Consider the following 20,390-nt stretch of genomic DNA (forward strand, 5'->3'; position numbering starts at 1 on the left):
ACTATGTGGATGTCACCTTTGTTATCATTAAACAAAACAAATTAAAGGAAGCCTTCCAGACCATCAATAATACACTTACTGGCATAAAATTCACTAAAGAGGAGGAAAACAACAAATTGCCATTCCTAGATGTTGTAGTAGAGCAAACAGGCAATGGGGAACTTCAAACCAGTGTCTACAGGAAAACAACACATAAGGACCAATTACTGAACTACAGAAGCAATCATCCCAACATCCACAAACAAATCTGCATTAGAACATTATTTCAATGAGCCATGACACATCGCAGCACAGAGCAGAGGAAAATCACCTATACAGTGTGTTCGAAAAGAACGGGTACCCAATGAACACAGTCCGCTGATTTCTGAGCAACAAACCCAAACAAGCAGACAAAATATGCCCAGAAATCGTAGCCACTCTTCCCTACATCAAAGATATCTCTGAAATGACTGCCAGACTACTCAGACCTCTTGGCATCATGGTAGCCCACAACCCACCAACACACTAAAACAGCAGCTGTTGAACTTGAAAACCCTATACAGACAACAAGCAAAACTAATGTCATTTACAACATAGCTTGCGAGAAACATAACAAACACTACATTGGACAAGCAGGCGGAAAACTAGCCAACACGATACAGGAACATCAACAAGCCACAAAAAGACATGACCCGCTCTCACTAGTATCCTTACATAAGGATGAGGAAGGACACCACTTCAACTGGGACAACATCAATCCAAGGACAAGCCAAACAGAGACATGCACGAGAATTCCAAGAAGTATGGCATTCCAACCAGAACTCTATCAACAAACACTTTGACTTGGATACCATTTACCACCCCCTGAGAAAAACAACATGAAATGACAGCACCATAGGAAATGATGTCACACAGGAAATAACATCACCAACCCTAAGAAACTCAAACATATAAATAGAAAGCAGGCAACACCACCAGTGCTTCATTTGGAGGCTCACTGAAGATTTTACCTGGTATGGTGATGAAACATCTGAATACGGACCTCCCAGCTCAGCGAGCAAACCGACATTCAGAGTCTCTGGAACAACTTCTATGGATATGAGGGTAGCTAATGTTACTCCGCTATTTAAAAAAGGTAGACAAAAAAACAGGAATTATAAAGTTAACCTGACATTAATAATGAGGAGAAAGCTACAGTCCATTACACAAGATTCAATAACAGAGCACTTAAAGCTGTGACAGAATCAGACAGAGTCATCATGGACTTACAAAAGGTAAATCATGCTTGAAAGTTGACTGAGACCATTGAAGATCTCACTAGTAAAACTGATACGTGAAGTCAGTGGATGGAGTTAACTTGGACTTTCAAAAGGCTTTTGATAAAATCCCCATAAAAGATTAGCATGTAAAATTAAAGCAGATGGGAATAAGGGTAGATATGATGATGCTGTCACTTTAACAAGCATAGTTTGTTCTTCGTTTTTTTTCACAAGAGGTCATAATGCCAGAGGTACTGAAATGTCTGGAAAGACCATAATTTAACTTTGGCAGGGGAGTGGCCAGTTCTCCCAGTTCAGGTATTATTCCAGTTTGGTTTAGTTGTAGCAGTCACAGAAGCTGCTGCAGTGCAAAAAAGATCCATGCTTCAGCAGATAATCCCTGGCTGACTTTTCTCTCTGAAATCTCTCCTGCCAGTAAAAAATATTGTTCAAATTTACCTTTCTCCAAGGGGTGTGTTTATCGGATGTTACAAGAATTGGAATAGTTGCGTTGTTAAGTTGCTGTAATGATTTGGTTAAGTTTTCCTATAGCTAAAGATCAGATTACTTACTTACAGTGTGGAAACAGGCCCTTTGGCCCACACTGACCTACCGAAGCGCAACCCACCCAGTCCCATTCCCCTATATTTTCCCCTTCACCTAACATTACAGGCAATTTAGCATGGTCAATTCACCTAAGCTGCACATTTTTGAACTGTGGGAGGAAACCAGAGCACCCGGAGGAAACCCACGCAGACACTGGGAGAATGTGCAAGTGTGCAAACTCCACACAGTCAGTCACCTGAGGCGGGAATTGAACTTGCTAAACTGATTAATGGGCGTGGAGAGAAGTGGAAACAGGGTACCGAGGGTACTGATTATAATGAAAGTCAGAGCAGGCTCGAACGGCTGAATGGCTAACTCCTGCTGCTATTTTTTTCTGCTTCTATGAAGTAACAAGACCCCAACTGTAAAACAGGTAGAATGCTGTGTACAATGTTAATGGTATTAGAGATTTATAAGTTATGGAAGGCATAGACTTCGTGACCATAGCATCTCACTATGATGAGTGAACTTACTGCTCACCCAACCTCGTACACTCATTTCCACACTCTTCTTAAGCTATTATGCACCTCACCTTCTTCATATCTGGCTTTGCAATCACTAATTTCAAACTCTCGGTCACAGTAGATTTTGTTCCACTCGTGTCTATGAGCAGCGATGGGAAATACCAAAACAGCGAGCATTAAAACTTCCCTAATAAAGGGACATCATGATGACTAATATGGCACCTCAATGCATGGGATAGACTGGCTTGACAGAAATGAAGTTGGAAACTAAGAGTCACTGTCCAAATGATTAATGCAAGCAGATAAAGGTTAATGTAAAGGAAACTTTTCTCCATGGTGAAACAACTTCCATTACCCCTTCAAAACTGCACCACCCACTGTATCTATGTGGCAATTTCATTTGCTACACTAGACATATTTGTGGTGTCTCTGAGCGATACTGCTAATTCAGGACCAAATTATCAGTAATTTGAAATCTACACATGCACATAAATCTAGCTGAAAGCAACCAAAACCCATTTACTTTGAACTTCTGCATCATTAAAGAGAAGATATTTTCATCACGCTGGCGAAAAGAAGAAGACTTGCATTTATGTAGCACTATGCAAGACCGCAAAACACACCAAGGTATTTTACAGCCAATGAAACACTTCTGAAAATGTTGTCACTGTTATAATCTAGGTACACCGGGAGTCAACGTTACATAGCATGCTTCCACAAACCACAATGTGATAATGATGAGATAAACTACTTTGGTCCATGTTTATTGATATATAAACATTGGCCAATTTACTGCAGATATCTCCCCTATGATTTTTTTCAAAATAGTTCCAAGTGATATATCTCATCATAGAGCTAAGTTAAAAATCACTCAACACCAGGTTACAGTCCAACAGGTTGATTTGGTACCACTAGCTTTCGGAGCGCTGCTCCTTCATCAGGTGGTTGTGGAGGAGCAGCGCTCCAAAAGATAGTGCTTCCAAATCAATCTATTGGACTATAACCTGGAATTTTGTGATTTTTAACTTTGTACACCCTAGTGCAACACCAGCATCTCCGGAACCTGACAGAGCAGTTGAGGCCTTGGTTTAGTGACACATCTAAAGGACTACATACCCAACTCTGCAATATTGCATTAGTTTCAGTTCTTGTGCTTAAATCTCTGGAGTAGGAAAGGAACACATTCTGCCACCAAACAAGATACAGCTGACATATGACACCAAGTCTTAGGGATTAAGATCACAGAGGGGTAAGGTTTACTATTGGATATCGCTGCACCAGACTGTCTAACCAAAAACTAGAACAATTCTGTGAAAGTTTTATTGATAATATTTTCAAATCACATGAAGCTATGCTCCGATCACCTTTTATCTTTGAAATAAACCTAGCCCTGTATGTTATAAATTGAGGAAGTCTTTTCAGCGTTATTTCTTAATTGACAGAACATCGGAGTTGAGAGTACTTGAGAATATGCAACTCTCACTATTGTGATGGAATTCAAATTTACTTCATTAAAAATCATGAAACCAATATGGTCAATTTGTCATTTCCTCAAACTTCAAAACGTTATTCTTACTGCTCTTCATCCTTCTAAATCTTAATTTTATATAATCACTACATTGAAATTAAGATCTTTCATAACATTTCTCAGCCGATCTCTGTTTTTCTCAGGACTTAACAATTCTTCATTTAGTTTTCCTACCTCCAGAAATCTTCACACTTTAATTGTCCAATATTAGTACTGCAACTCAATAGTTAATCTGGTTTTAGCTCTATCTTTACAACTTTAGTAATGTCCTAGGCCCCCTTAATAGACTAATTAAAAATGCAATAAAGTAATCTTGGCTCATGAGATCTTCCTCTGTAATTTAATGTTACAAGATATTTTTCCTGACAGAATGCAAAGGAATATGCATTAACCACAACTATGATGGTCTGCTTTACATGAAGACAAAGTTGGAGTTCATGAAAGCTGTGAAACTCTAAGTGAGACACAATATATACATTTCAATTATAATATCAACTGTAGTCAATTTGCATTTATCATGGTTTTGCCATTAGAGACCATTAGTATTTAGGGATGAAACAAAAATATTAAAACATACTAAAGAAAATCTGAAAGAACTGTGGATGCTATAAATCAGAAACAAAAACAGAAGTTGTTGGAAAAACTCAGCAGGTCTGGTAGCATCAGTTAAGAAAAATCAGAGTTAATATGTCACTGGAGCCAAAATGTTAACTCTGATTTCTCTTCCCAGATGCTGAGCTTTTCCATCAATTCCTGTTTTTGTTTCTAATAGGGTAGCACAATGGTCCAGTGGTAGCACTGCTGCCTCACAGCGCCTTAGACCCGGGTTCGATTCCAGCCTTAGACGACTGTCTGTGTGGAGTTTGCATACTCTCAGGGTGTTCCGGTTTCCTCCCACAATCCAAAGATGTGCAGGTTAGGTGGATTAGCATGCTAAATTGCCCATAGTGTTCAAGGTAACTGTCAGGGGTAAATACAGGATAATAGGGTAGGGAAATGGGTCTGGGTGGATTACTCTTCGGAGGATTGGTGTGGACTTATTGAGCCGAAGGGCCTGTTTCCATACTGTAGGTGTTCTATGATTCTAAGAATATTAAAATATAATTGCAGGAACAAACTGCTTTCTAGCATTAGTCTCAATTAATTATATTTGTTATAATAGACAACAGACAAAATGGGCATGTTTAAAGCTGAACACAACAATATAATTCACTCATTCCTGATGACGGGCTGATGCTCGAAATGTCGACTCTCCTCCTCCTCGGATGCTGCCTGACCAGCTGTCCTTTTCCAGCACCACACTTTTCGACTCTGATGTCCACCATCTGCAGTCCTCACCTTCTCCAAATATAAGTGACAACTCTAAAAACTAGATGAAGTCAACTCAGCGCTGCATCCACAACTATTTCTTGAATTACCTTAACAGAATTTGCATCTATGTTGTAGGGTGTACACAATCAGTTATCTGTCTGTCAGCCAAATCTCTTGTGAGGTAAAGCTGTGCACAAGACATCACCTCATTATGCTGCTGACTAACATGGATCACATCCAATCAAAATAATACAACTTTGCCAACCCAAAATAGATTAAATTAGATGCATTATTTATGTTCTATTCATCTTCATTCTGTACCTCTGCAAATGCTTGACCATCTATGAAAGGTTCAAATGAGGACATTTTTGATTAGTTAATTTTGTCAAGAGGAGTATTATTTTCTTTTCCTTTAAGGGACACTGTCTAACCTTTCTATACATTATGCCATTACTATTACTTGCTTCAATCATTCATTTATTTAAGTTCAGTTGTTCTCAGTTTATAAAAAAATGTCATTGCAAATCTGAATGAAGATTATTTAGTTTGAAGTGTTCGATCAGAGTATGAATATACTGAAGTTGCTCAGCATTTAAAAACATATGTGGATAAGCAAAAGACTAATAAAAAAAATCTCAGAATGCTGATGACATTGGTATTAAACCAAAATATTTATTTGTTCCTTTATAATCCTTCAGAGGTTTGAACTTGATCAAAATGAAAATGTTCTTAGGAATTCTTCTAAATATGATGGGAATTTGTTTTAGAAGTATTATCGCACATTTGGTTTTGAAAACTGTCTGCATGGTCATGTTGAACACCAATCTGCAAGGAGACAACTAACCACAACAAAACCACAATCTACTACATTCTGAAAAGTTAAAAGAAATCAGCATAGCTATTACTTCCATTTAAAGGGAGGAGTTTTGAAATGTACAGCTGTCTAGTAGGAGTCTCCCATATATAAATACCAGCATCTATCTTTTTGAAAGCATTACTACATCAGAACTTCCATGATTTCAAGGGGATAATCTATTGGGGATGTTAAACTGAAATACAGTCCAGGAGGCAAGATATGTTGGTACGTTGTACTTCAATTTTTAACCAAGTTAACATGCAAAAGGGCAAGAAGGGATGCTGCTAGATTAGAACTAGTTTTGTCTGCATTGGCTAATTAAACTTGTATTATTCTCCTTATGCAGCTCTCTGTCTTGGTTTGTTAATGATGTTGGTCTGAAACATGGGCACTAAGCATGGCATGTCCAGTGCTACAAGTTAAATGGGGCCTACTCAAACTTTGTCAATTTTTTTCAACTTCACTGCCAGACAGGTTGTTTGACAGAAGGAACCATTTTCAATATCTTATGTGCAATTTTGTCAAGATGGTCTGCATTATTCTGTTAAAAAAATCTAAACAAATATCTATTAAAATTCTTATAGATTCTACCTACAAGCATGACTTTAGTGGAAACCGGTGCATTTCTGGTGTTCATGTCTATTTCTCTGGTGAATGGACTAGGGTACAAGGGATACAACCAATCACCATATAATACAAAAAGTCAGGGTAAGTTTTCATTGCATTTGGAAACAATTATTTGAGATTGCTCTGCTTTGCAGTAATTACATGATGAACAAAGTTATACAATCGTGATCTGTAGTAAAGTGCCAGCTGAAGTTGTTGGTTTACTTTTAGTCTAAGTAATATTTATCTTATACCTTTTATCTTATAGATATCTCAAATTAGTAATAATTAGTTCTCTCCATGCTGAAATAAACCAACCCTCTGGGTGTGCACAAGGGCAATGTTCATTCGGTCAACTTTACATTTCCCGTTCTCTCAAAAAGCATTCCTTGCTTTCTAAAAGAGAAATTCATATAGACCATTTCTTAAACTCAGGAGATCTCAAAGTACATTACAGACGATATATTACTTGTATTGTGGTATAATCCCAAGATAAAGCTGAATAATTTAACATCAAATGTAATAAATGTGTTCTACTTATTTCTCAGCCATGTGATCAACTCAAAATGCTTATTGAAAGGACTTTTCTTAATTTTCCAACTAGTTTCCCCTCAGTGGCCTGACCAGAGGTGAAGAAAGGTTGCTGCTCCTCATGTGAGACCTATAGCATTCCCATGCTTGTGAATACTGAGATGTGAAGCCCGAGAGAGGCTGGCTGCAAATCAGCTGCTTATAAATGTTGAGGACGAATGTGCAGATAGGCTGACAACCTCAGTGAGGTCAGCAGTTCCTATGCCCCATCTCACCATTTGCACTCCCATAATGGTAGAGTTCATCACATCCCCTGATCCACAGGAGAGTAGAATGCAGAAGGTGACAAACTTCTTCAAAGAATTTTATTATTCGAAACACCAAACTCTTCATTGTCAAGTGTTGAGATATATGGTAGACATCTCAGCCTCACCAAACTGCATTTGTCATAATTTAGATACCTGCTGTGCAAGACCCACAGTAGTATTCCTGGAGGTGGTTATACTAGTGTGGGTGGACAAGAGTATTGATGGATGTAATCATCCATGTTCTGTTTTTCTCTTAACCTGTCTTATTACGCTAACCTTTCCTTGCCAACTTAGCCCAGAATTTCTTCTGGTATCAATGAATCTTAGCATTCAGTTCAAAAATCCAATGTTCTCAATAACATTTCTTCAGACAATTTCAAATAAGTACAATTCACACAAGACATTTAAACATCGCTGCAGTGTTAGAATTCCATGGTATTCAAATATCTTGTACAGCTACTTGTCCAATGTTTCACACAAAGTCCTCGTCTCTGTCTCTCTCAGCAGCACTGGGAGAGGCCTCCCCTTAAATCTAACCTGAGCAGTCTCTGGATCTTCTGTGAGTGATAGGTGTTCCATCATGTACAGAACTTTTTGGCATTTATATTCTCTTCAGAGCTAGCACTGGACTTGTTGCCTGTAAGAGTGCAGAACTTGACATTTCTTCCTTGGAGAGATTGACCTTATCCATGCCTTCCCCTTAACAAAAGATTGATTATATTTCGTTGAAACTAGGAAAATAACCAAACATGATTATACAAAAAGTAATTCTTCAAAAAGTTTAAGAAACTGTATTTTTTGTTATTGCATTTCCTTCAGACCACAATGATATAATTGAAATCTTACAGAATGATTTAGAATAGAATAGAATAAAATAGAATAGAATATCCTTCATTGTCTCATGTTCTCCAACATCAAAGTACAGAAGTACAGTGAAAAGCTTTTAACTATGGCTGCCTCTAATGGCACCATCTTAGGCACAAGCACTTAGATACAATCTTGAATACAAAAGAGAAATAAAAGGAAAAATGTCCAAAAAATAAGTTTAAATAACACAGTTATAATACAACATAAGGATTGGCATTACAGCCTGGTTAAGAATTTCAAGTAGCAGCAGTTTAGTACGTGGTCCAACTGTCCACACCAGGCCCCAGTCCAACAACTGTCCCAAACTGCTCCAAGCCTCCAGTCCATTCCAGGACTACTTCCCCATGCGCCACTCCAGGACTGTGAAAAAGAGGAAAAAAACAAAGGCAAAGAACAAGCAGAGCAGAGGAGTTCCAGGTGGAGCATCCTATGCTGATGTCATTCCCATCATTTCTCAATGGTGGTTCAGAAGGTTTCCCCATGGAGTAGATAAACCAGGCAACAAGTAGGTCTTTGGCAAACTTGTTGATCACAGGACAGCAGCAGATGGATAGATAAGTTTGCCAGCTAAAAAAGGAAAATTAATGACACGCGTACTTGGACATACAGAAATACAAAACAAAAATTCAATTAATGCTTCTACACTGTGGGCATTGAAATGGAGAGACAGTGGCACATCATCAATGTCAAGGGGCCAATAATTCAGAAACCTGGGCAAGTATTCTTGGGACATAGGTTCAAATCTCACTACAGCAGTATGATGAAAAGAACTTGATATATCAACAAGAGTCTCAGTGGGAATGACTGTGAAACTTTCATCCACTGTCATCAACAACTCACCTGATTTACTCATGTCTTTTAGGGAAGGTACTGTGCCATCGTTATCTGGTCTGGCTTACATATGATTCCAGAACCACAGCAATGTGGCCACAGTTTACATTGCTCAGTTCGAAGTCAAATATAGATGGGCAGCAATAGTTGGCCTGACCAATGACGGCAATATCTCATGAAAGAACAAAGGGAAAAAAGATCCAATCATGATTTTAATTTTAAAAAGAGAGAGAGAAAATGACCCAACATCAAAATATTGCCTGTATCTCACAGCCTGGGATGGGCCCTTTTCTTCAACCCATCTTTTCAGATGTTTACCCTCTATTAAAACTCACACAGGTATACTTCCAGGAACCAGCCCAAGAATTGCACAGGCAATTATTTGTGAGATTCTAGATTCTCTGGTGTGTTCACTAGAGTATGTTAAGTATTATAGCTCAAAGAAACTTAAAGGAAAAAGTACTGTGATTCCAAAATAATGTCAACACTTTAAGTGTCAACAAATAAAAGTCATGATTTAACTACACACTCTCGGTTGAGGACAGTTTTTAATATTGTTAATATTAACTAATCTGGAATATGCACAAATGCATTGATCTACGGAAAACTTACAATTTAGTTGCATATTCATAGCAATTTAATTTAGTTTGGTCATGTTATTTTTCTTGTAACTCAGAACCTGTTTTAATAAATTAGGTTATGAATTGAAAGGTCTTCATTATCAGAATCTTGAGGAAAGTCCAAAGGGCATCACAGGTAAGAAATGACAAGTATTTATACATTTAACATCAGCTTTTTTTGATATCAGATAGGTTACATTGCAAGTTGACTAAGTGTTTGTCCTATATTACAAGATAAATGGAAGAAATGCCTGCTCACTCCAAGTTTTTGCTATCACCAACTTCAAGGCATAATTCAGAACTAATTGATATGAAAAAAGAAATGGATCTCCTTAACAACAGATTTCTACCCAAATAGGCTCATCACATACAATTCCAGTAGGAAATCGATGGGATGCTTGCTATACTTCAATATCTGTGATGTACCTTATGTCATCATTTAGGCATCCTCAAAACTTAAGGATTTATGGATTGAAAACTTGATTGAAATAATAGTACTTAAGATGTTGTAAATGGTTTTAAGCTGTTACTGCACTTTTTAATTTGCACTCCGGCTGAGGAGCAATTTTTAATTACCATTCTGACTGATGTTTGGACCAATGTGCACTTCTCATTTTGCTCCAGTTTGTCTACCCACCCACTTTCAAGAAACATCCGGGATTACCAAGGACTAAATACTTGCGTAAAAACAATGCAAAGAAAGATGCAAGAAGTTCAACCCGCAACTTAAATAAATTTATTATTTATTTAAACAGTTTTTTCCACCTGTCATTTACATTTTGTGTCAGTTATGTAAACAACGTTTTCTAAACAATTGCCATCATACCACAGTATTTGGGAAACCTGTGATATCTGTATTTTTTGAAGAAAAAGAGAAATGATCAGCAAAGGAGTCAAGGAAGGTTGAGCTGGACCAAAGCTGGTCTGCACCCAATTGTGTATATTTACAATCTGTGGTGCATCCAACTAAAACTGCTGCAAGCAATGTTCACACAAGCCATCAATATTACAGAAAGCTGACACTGAGTTATGTCAAATGTTGCAACAAGGACTTTAGCCACATTTCTCCACAAGCACGTCTCCAAACCCTTCAAAGGACCCACCAGCAAAATCAACCGTCAGAGATAATCCATAGCACACAAATTTTTAAAGTGTATGGCTCGTACCCTGTTTATTCAAGTGCCAATGTCACCTTACCTGCAGGCAACCATCCATTAGCAGAGAGCCTTGCAATTTGTGAAAGAGCAAGATGCCCAAAGACCGAAGGATAATAGTTATGAATTAAACCCACAAGATCTTATTTTCTCTATTAGCAACGTGGATCAGAAAGCAATGCCACCCTTAATGTTCAACCTATTTACTGGAGTCTGAAGAAAGGCAGTTTTCATATCACAGATGGCTGCCAAATTCTTTTTATTTTAAGGCATTCGAAGGTACCACTGCAAAGATTAATGCCAACATGGTTCTTGGGTTAAAAGGAAGTATCCTCTGGAACTGCAAATTGTGACTCCTTCAGAACATCTCAGGATACCAGCTGAAAATGAAGTCTGCCCTAACTAAAATCACAGTGGCATTCTTCGTGACTGTGGTGTGTCATTCTACACTGTCCTCCTCAGCTCTTCACTGAATACAGAATTATTCAGGCAGAGATGGCGGCCCTTTAGTTCATGATTGAACATGCCGGCCCCTGAATGAACAGCTAACTTAGAGCCATTCTTCTAGCTTCTCCCGCTGTACCTGCGCATCATTCCATAAACAAATATCCATCCAATTTAATTGCCTCCACTCCACTCTATGGATATGTTTCCAGGCCCTTACCATACTCTGCACAAAATGTATTTTCCTCATCTTACTTTAGCTTTTCTCACTAGTTACTTTAAATCTGTTCTCTCTTGATTTTGATCATTTCATGATTAGCAGCATTTCCTTTCAATCACTCTGTGCAGACCTCTCACAACTTTGAATACTTCAATCTGATTTGTTCTCAGCCTTGTTTCCTTCAAGGAAAACATGATTGTTGAGATAATCAAATGTTCTATCTTCCTCTATTGCCTACCATCTGTTTCTAATGCTATAGGATTGCACTTGTGCTATTGCATTTCCATCTGTTTCAGATACAACAAGCTCTTTTTCAGAAGCATCTCTTTTGCTGCCATACTTGACCTAAGATTCCCCAAGGATGCCACACACTGGCTCCATTCCCACCCACTTACATGCATATATATGCAACTTCAGAGCAGTATCCACAGGAATGGACGTCATCAGCTTCCATGTGAATGCGGACAACATATTTAATAATCTGCCCACCACTTGTCTGAACCACATCATTACGTTTAAGCTGTAAAGACCATTTATTTGAGATCAAATTGTGGAAAGGTCGAAATATCCATTAATTGAACACTGGGACTACTGAAGACATCCTATGTTCAGCCACTGCTATAAAACTCGTCTCTGTTGCTACAAATTCCATAGCACGCTGGCCAGACTCTCAGGCGGAACCAGACAGTTTAATAACCTTGGCATCCTGTTTGACCTAGAGCTATGTTTCGAACTCCACATCATAATCCATCATCCTGACCACTCACTTCCACCTCGAACATCACCTTCTCTTGCACCTTACCTCAGCTCTAAATTTACTGAAATGTTTCTCAATATTTGTCACCTCTGAATTCAAGGTGGGGGGTGAGGAATGTTTAAACATTTGTGGGAGAATCTCAGACTGTCCTTCGATCTTCTGGTATTGGTGAATCCATACACTCTGTGGTGTGCTGCAGCATTGAATAAACATCCTGCTGAGCTGTGTACTTATGGCTAGCTGACTCACCAGTAATTTGCTTACTGACACTCCGTTCAGGTTCTGCCAGAACTGCTTGGCACTAGATATCACCAGAGCCTTGATCCAGATATGGAAACAAAAGCAATGTCAGAGGAGCCATATGAATATGTGGTCCCAAACATAAAGCGGTTGGCAACGTAAGACATTAAGTTCCCAAAGAAGACTGATGCAAATGGCGATTCATGAAAAGAAAATCATCCATTGACTGGAATCTCTTACAACCAGAAGAAATATGCTAGTGTTATCAGAAGCACAGTTTTGGGACTTTACTGCAGGAGTCTGTTAAGGTAACATCATTAACTCAACCAACTACAGCTACTTGAATGATCTTATGTCAGCCATGGGCAAGCGTTCAGCTGTTTGCTGACATTTCCACAGAAATCAGTTCCATCACATCTCCTCTAGTCCGGAAGCAGCTCAAAAAGCAGCAATAGGTTACCATCCATCCTCAGGACTGACTACAGCAGGTAACATTCACATCAAAAGCAAAATGCTATAGCTTTTGGAAATCTGAAGTAAAACCATAAAATGCTGATCATACTCAGTAGAAGTGGTTGGAGAATCAGAGGTTAATGCTTCATGTCTGTGATCTTTCATGAGCTGTTGAATTTATCCAACATTTATTGCTTTCAAGTAATTTCAGTGCCTGGCATTGACTGTCTCACATGATAAAAATAAACTTTACAATATTTCCATGACTTTGAATTGAACCATCATCTCAACTTCTCAAAATCTACAAAGAGTCATGAAATTCTCTCTCCCATGGGCAGAACTTGTGCTCTCTCACAATAAGTGCTCGAAAAGCCATGTCTGGGGACAGGATATTGAGTGCCTATGCACAATAAAGAACATCCCATTGTAAGTGGTTATGAAATTCTGGGACCTTCAGTCATAGTGACATACAATCTGCTCCTTGATGTAGCCCTCAACATATACATCGTGAAACAATAGCTTTGGCTAACTTGCAAGATGCACATGGAGTAAACTTTAACTTGACATTGAGGATCAAGTTATAGATTTATAAAGTCCTGCATTCTCAGCACCTAACTGTTTGGCATGAGTGACTTACAGTTGCCAAGACAAGAAGCCCAATAATTTCCACCTTCTCTGTCTACAGTGTATCACGGTTAGTATCTGGTGGAACAAAATCATGAATGAATTAAGGCACAACTCCAGAGTGTGTTGGCAGTAATGAAACAGAGGCAGCTTCAGGGGGTTTGAAACATCCCAAAGACATAAGACAATTACAGACCCAAGGACTTTGTGTGTAGTGAGGCAGCTGGGGCCAGATTACCAGTAAAGCAACCAAGGCCCTACTTCAAGGACACCTGCAAGCATGACATGAAGTCTGTAAATATTGAATATCACACCCAAAATTCAGTAAGAGCAAAAAAATCATGTCAACCTTTTGCAGACTGGAGTGAACTATCACCACCAACAATGGCTGCAGCAGCTTAGCAACAGAATACCAATGCTGAAAACAGGAATCCAGAACATCCCTTACCAATGTCTTTTCCAGTCTGTCTCTCAATGATTAGTTTCTTCAGCCATCAACGAAGGTGCACCAAATGAAGACACACCACTTTTAAATTTATTGTTTGCCACATGTCCATCATTTCTCAAAGGTGGAAGGATGTCAAGATTAATTATAACTCTGGAGTTGCCAGTAACATAATTGAACCAAGTGTACCAACAAAGTGACTATAAGGATAGCTTACTTTCTGCACCCTCAAAGTTTCTCCAGCACCTACATGACCACACGAAAAGGGTGCGATGCAATAGTGGAAACAAAAATTAAATATCATTTATTTGTCTGGAACCTCATCCTGGGAGTGAGCAATGGACACAGTATGTATGAGCTTTAATGTCGTCTCATTGATATTATCCAGTTATTCCAGAACAAGTCATGTCATAGCATAGCTTGTCATGTCATACCTTTGATAGGAGGATTGCTTTGGCTGGAATGTATTCAAAAGTGCAAGTGAAAGAAAACTTTAAAAAAAACTGCTGACACTAAGTTTGCCCTTAATGTACATCCACAGTGCAGTTTCAAAACAATGTCAAAAGGATACAATTGCAATGGTTATGGATGCTTTGCATACATGAAATTAACAAATTGGAAGCATTTCCTTTGGCTGACCTTGTAAAAAGTTCCCAACTTTGTTTCCACATTGCCTCCAGGAATATGGTATGTAGTTATGACATTCACATTGACTGGCAGCTCCTGTTACCCTCAATGGGCAGCGTGTCTTTGGGACCTAACAAACTATCACAAATAGAGTCCTCCAGAATCTCGCTTTACCCACCAAATTTCCTGAGGACTAACTGAAGAAACAGGGTGTTCTATTTACCAGTAGATGTATTTCTAAACAATAGTGTTGCCTTCCAAACCACAAAGCTTCAGGCTGCAAATGCTAAATCGTTGGATGCTTACTTCTGTAATAAAATTTTGTTGATCTCAGAAAAACATGCAGATATGTGAAGAGTGGATCAGAAGGGTATTGGGTTCACATTGATTAGTATCTCATCAAGTTTAATTTTTAATAGAAACTATATTTGAGTAGAGAATAAAGATGAGCAAAAATGGATTTATTGAAATAATTTATAGAAAATCACACCATTAATCTTAAACAGTAAGTTATTATAATTATAATTCTATGCTCTCCCAATGGTAGAATCGATACAATACTACCCAAATCCTTTAACAAAATTGGACATAACAATACTGTCAACATTGAATTTGTTTCCACCAGTATGTATGGCCAATATATTTGATTTGCATGAAACTGATAACATTAGGATTGCATATCCAACAGAAACAATTAACATCAAAAATGTTGTACAAAAATAACAGCATGCATTATATAACTAGTGCAAGAACTACCACAATTTATAAATGACCAAATCATTCTATAGTCACCAACCCATAAAAACACAAATGCAAAAAAAATTGTTCTTTTACAAATAGTTTTCATAACTCAAATGTAGATTTGTCAATTTAAGAGTATTATATATTATTTAGTCATTTCATGATATAAACATTAGTAAGTACATTTTTGAAATTAACATATTTCATGATAATCTTCAAACAGAGCCTAAAATGATTAAGCATATTGTATGTACTCAGCCAAAGCTGTCCACGTTGGCCACAAACACAAGACAGGCTCAAACTCACATACTTACAAACTAACTATAATTAGTTTTGAGACATGCAGTTGATTTAAGTTTCCTGTTACACTAATTTGCATATAATTATATTTTAAAATATCTTGTAATAACCAGCTAAACATTTCAGAATGGACTTCTGTTTCAGTTTGCATTAAAAAGTCTTGACAGAATTAAGTGTATAAGAGGGTACAATTTTTAATTTAGCTGAAAATAGCTTTGTCACAAAAAAGCATTGATATCAAAATGCCTTGTACATCTCTATGACTCTGTTGAAAATAATTCAAAATGTGCCAGTTCGGTCTTAGTGATAAAATAGTGCTTAATTTACCAGCGTCTTTGAAGGTCCATATGTAACCACAATTAGCAGAAACTCTCAATGATCTGATCTGATTTCAGAATTGGTTTCTGGAGCAATAATTTTTACAACAATCTCAAATGTGGAAACTTCATTTGTGCCTAATATAGGTGCAAGTGTATTTCCTCAACACTTTGGGCTGGTTTTGCCTTGTTCCGTTCTGATCTACTGCCTTACTTCTAGTATCCCCACACAGATGTAATGTTGGGGAGAAAAAAAATAACATTCGAGCCCTTCAATCTCCTAACTGTCACCATATGCTGTTCATCACCACCATTAACATCAGACCTTTGCTCACTGGCCTACATTATCTGTGCTCCCATCCGCTACCGCCACCCCTAAACCTCCATCCCCAGCTTGCCAACATCGCTCACCTGCCTCCTGCCTTGTGGAGTGGGTAAACAACAATGAATATTTAACATTTTCATCCTTGTTTTCACTGGCCTTCCTATGTTCTTAATCTCCATCAGTCCTGTATTTTCAGACATCTGTACTTCTCTAAATCTCATTTACTCCAGGACTGGTAGCTGTCCTTTCATCTGTGTCAATCCAAAGTATGGAATTCTCAGCATAAACCACTGTGCCTCCATCGCACTTTCCTTCTTTAAAACCACAAGTTCAACTAAGCTTTTGCCTCTCTGCGTCAAGATCTCTTTATGTGGTTCAGGTTATGTTTTGCTTTAGACTACTTATCTGAAGTACCTATTAATATTTTTGTGATCTGGGCACGATATAATCATTACATAATAATTATGCTCAGTTGATTTTGAGAAAAAGGTGTTGAAAAATCCACTGCAACATAACTTAAGTCGCTACATTTACACCCTTTTAAAAATGGCGATTCTACCACTTTTTTTTTCATCAAGCTAGTAGAATGGAAGTATTTTTAATTTACAACAATGGCCAAGACCATCTGACACATATAAATTTCTCATAATTATTGTTGCTCATTGATTATTCTTACTTCAGTGCAATGTGCCCATCAAAATCATCTTGTCTTAAACATGCCAGTACTTCTGGAATCTAAGATATACATTTCTACTTTCACAGTGAGAGGAGATCCAGGAATGCCTGGACCACCGGGACCTCCAGGACCCCCTGGAGCCCCAGGGCAAGCTGGCTATCCAGGAAAACCAGGTGTTGGGATGATGGGACCCCCTGGAAGTCCAGGACAACCAGGACCACAAGGACTAACTTTAAAGGGAATTCCAGGCCTTCCAGGAGCACCAGGACCTGAAGGGAGAATAGGGTATCCTGGACAAAAAGGAGATAAAGGAATTCAAGGGATTCAAGGGCAAAGGGGTAGTCCAGGCCCTCCAGGAAATCCTGGACCAGCCGGATTGTCTGTTATTGGTAAACCTGGCCCACAAGGGGCAGTAGGATCTCCAGGAGTACCAGGATTACCTGGAGCAAAGGGACATCCAGGTTATCCAGGCATCCCTGGTCAAAAGGGGGATAAAGGAATTGGAATTCCAGGGACTTCAGGTGAAAGAGGGCTGCCTGGGCCACCAGGGGCACCGGGAACTCCAGGACCAGCAGGATTAACTACAGCAGGTGTGCCTGGTCTTCCTGGTGACCCAGGTAAAAAAGGTGAAATGGGAGCACCTGGCCCAACAGGTTTCACTGGAGCACCGGGTCACAAAGGACTACCAGGACCACCTGGACCAATTGGAATAGGAAAGCCCGGAGCTACTGGTGTACCAGGAATGCAAGGGCCACCTGGTTTGAAGGGTCACCCTGGTGTCCAAGGTTTGCCTGGGGCACCAGGACTGCCAGGCATTGGAAAACCAGGTGTGCCAGGGCTGAAAGGAGAACCTGGCCCCGTAGGTTATCCTGGGTATCCTGGAAAAAAAGGTGAGATGGGACAAACGGGCAAGCCAGGAGACCCTGGTTTAGTGGGACCAGCCGGTCTACCAGGAGCACAGGGCCCAAGAGGTTTACAAGGAATTCCTGGCGCTCCAGGAGATAAAGGTGCACAAGGACATACGGGTGCACAAGGGTATCCTGGAGCAAAGGGTGATAGAGGGGCAACTGGCGTTCCAGGAATGTCAGGGTCTCCTGGGAAATCAGGTTCACCAGGGCTACCAGGATCAGTTGGGCCAGCTGGTCAAAAAGGTGACACTGGTCTCACTGGCCCACATGGGAAACCTGGAAATCCTGGTCCTCCTGGTCCTCAAGGCCCATTAGGTTTTCCAGGTGCAATCGGGTTGCGAGGGCCAGCCGGAATACCTGGCCATAAAGGTTTGCCTGGGTTGCCTGGATCGCAAGGGCCTCCTGGACTAAATGGTGCTCCAGGAAAACCAGGATTACCAGGTCCTCCGGGTCTCATTAGCAGAGAAATAACGAAGGGGCCAGCAGGGGCACCAGGACCAATAGGGGCAGCAGGTCCTCCTGGTCCACCAGGCCTTCCTGGTCCACCAGGTTTACCTGGTGAAATCTATGTACAACCAGAGAAATCAGGACAGCCACCACCTGGATTACTGAGCCCTGTTCCAGCTTTTACAGCCATTCTTTCTAGGGCATATCCACCAGTTGGGCAACCAATAGTATTTGACATTATAGAGACCAATTCAAATAATAATTATGATCCATCATCTGGTGTTTTTACATGTGAAGTACCAGGGCTTTATCACTTTAGTTACCATGTACAAATCAAGGGGGCGAGCGTTTGGGTTTCATTATATAAAAACGGAAAATCCATACTGCAAACATATGATGATTACACTCAAGGATATGTGGATCAAGCCTCAGGAAGTGCTATAGTACACCTACGTGAAAATGACCAAGTCTACATATTATTACCTTCAGAGGAAGCTAACGGTTTATATTCATCTGATGAGAAACAGTCATCCTTCTCAGGGTTTTTAATTAGCCCCTCATGATTTACACAGGTTGCAGGGCTTTATTTCAATGAATCAAACTAAGTTTGCTGAAGGTATTTCTTAATTGATAAACAATGTACCTTCATTAAGAAATTATTTGGATCTAAAATTCACACAAGTATAGCTGTTCCACCAATGTTTATCTTCCTACATTTAACATATGTCCTTGAGTCATCTATCTTTATCTTATAAATATGGCATATACAGTACTATACTGGTGTGATGACACATACTGTATCAGAAATAAATACTGCACTTTTATAACTTTTAAGCTCATGAAGAAACGGGTTATCTGTTCATGAGCAAAAATGCTGTTCAATTCATGTTACACAGTTATGTTCTTTTCTATGTCAACATCGTTGTCGAAAATGTCAAAGCAAGAAGTACATTTTGAAAATATGGGATCATTCTTTAACCATGCTCACTGCTTTCCACCTATTTTAGAGACTGTAGTCTTCCAAATTTCAAACCAATGCTTCAAAATTCTCTTTTCCTTTGTTTCTAGATTTCAGAATATTACCGCTGGTATATGCCACTTTATTATTCATAGATTTTTACTTATGTAGTTTATAACACATGTTCAGAGTGAAAGTATTTAAGTGTATTTATTCAAAAGTAAATGTATATATTTTTTTCTAATGATTAACATTTTTCAATTTATAGAAATGTTCTTTATGTTGTATGTTGTTGAATCATACAGATCTGAAACGTCCAAGATTTGATCTATGCTTTCTGCAATCATCATTAGCCAGTTTGCAATGAAAACATCATTACTGACCTCTGGGATAGAATTGAGGGCAACTGGAGAGCATTGCAATGAGATGGGTGGCAGTGCTGGTGTTTAGTGGAATTTAGTGCAGCAGGTCTCCTAATCTAAAGCAGTTTAGTGAACACTCCTAGACCATGTGCTTAGTTACCATGTCAACCTAGTAAAACAGCCAAAGTAATACACTCAAGCTGCACAGAGATGAAGAATGATCAACTGATTGATGTATCAGAGGACTCCTGGCAACCACGAGACTAAATCTTGGATAAATCATCATCTTCAGATGGAGAAAGAAAATTTGGAATAGAAAGATTGTATCAATAGTTTCAAAAAGTGCAACTTTTACACAGTAAAATGTTAACTGTACTCCTACTACATGAACTGTTAATATGAGCTGTCAAATAATTTTGTGGAACTGGAATTAAACAGATTTATTTATCTGAAACAAACTTCCAAATTTTCTTTTACAATAAAACTGGCAAATGGTAACCTCATAAACAAAACTGTTCTCTGTGATAAACTCAACATGTTTCAGTTATAATTAAGCTTCCACACCTGAAAAATCTACAGAGGTTCAACCTGTTAATCCACACAACTGCAATGACAGCATAGTGGAA

At 38.9% G+C, this 20,390-nt stretch overlaps 2 protein-coding genes across 2 annotated transcripts in view; one reads left to right on the forward strand and one right to left on the reverse strand.

Moving 5' to 3' along the window:
• LOC132830121 (uncharacterized) overlaps positions 1 to 19,007 on the forward strand; it is a 58,642-nt gene extending 39,635 nt beyond the window's left edge. Inside the window, exons 4-6 of the mRNA XM_060847621.1 lie at positions 6,588 to 6,711; positions 9,843 to 9,902; positions 17,095 to 19,007. Coding sequence (XP_060703604.1) covers positions 6,588 to 6,711; positions 9,843 to 9,902; positions 17,095 to 19,007 — 2,097 coding nt within the window. The remainder of the gene's footprint in view (positions 1 to 6,587; positions 6,712 to 9,842; positions 9,903 to 17,094) is intronic.
• The window catches only part of nt5dc1 (5'-nucleotidase domain containing 1), a 547,161-nt gene that overhangs the window by 354,112 nt on the left and 172,659 nt on the right, over positions 1 to 20,390 (reverse strand). The window lies entirely within an intron of this gene.

Source organism: Hemiscyllium ocellatum, chromosome 3, assembly GCF_020745735.1.
Source record: "Hemiscyllium ocellatum isolate sHemOce1 chromosome 3, sHemOce1.pat.X.cur, whole genome shotgun sequence".
Taxonomy (NCBI): Eukaryota; Metazoa; Chordata; class Chondrichthyes; order Orectolobiformes; family Hemiscylliidae; genus Hemiscyllium; species Hemiscyllium ocellatum.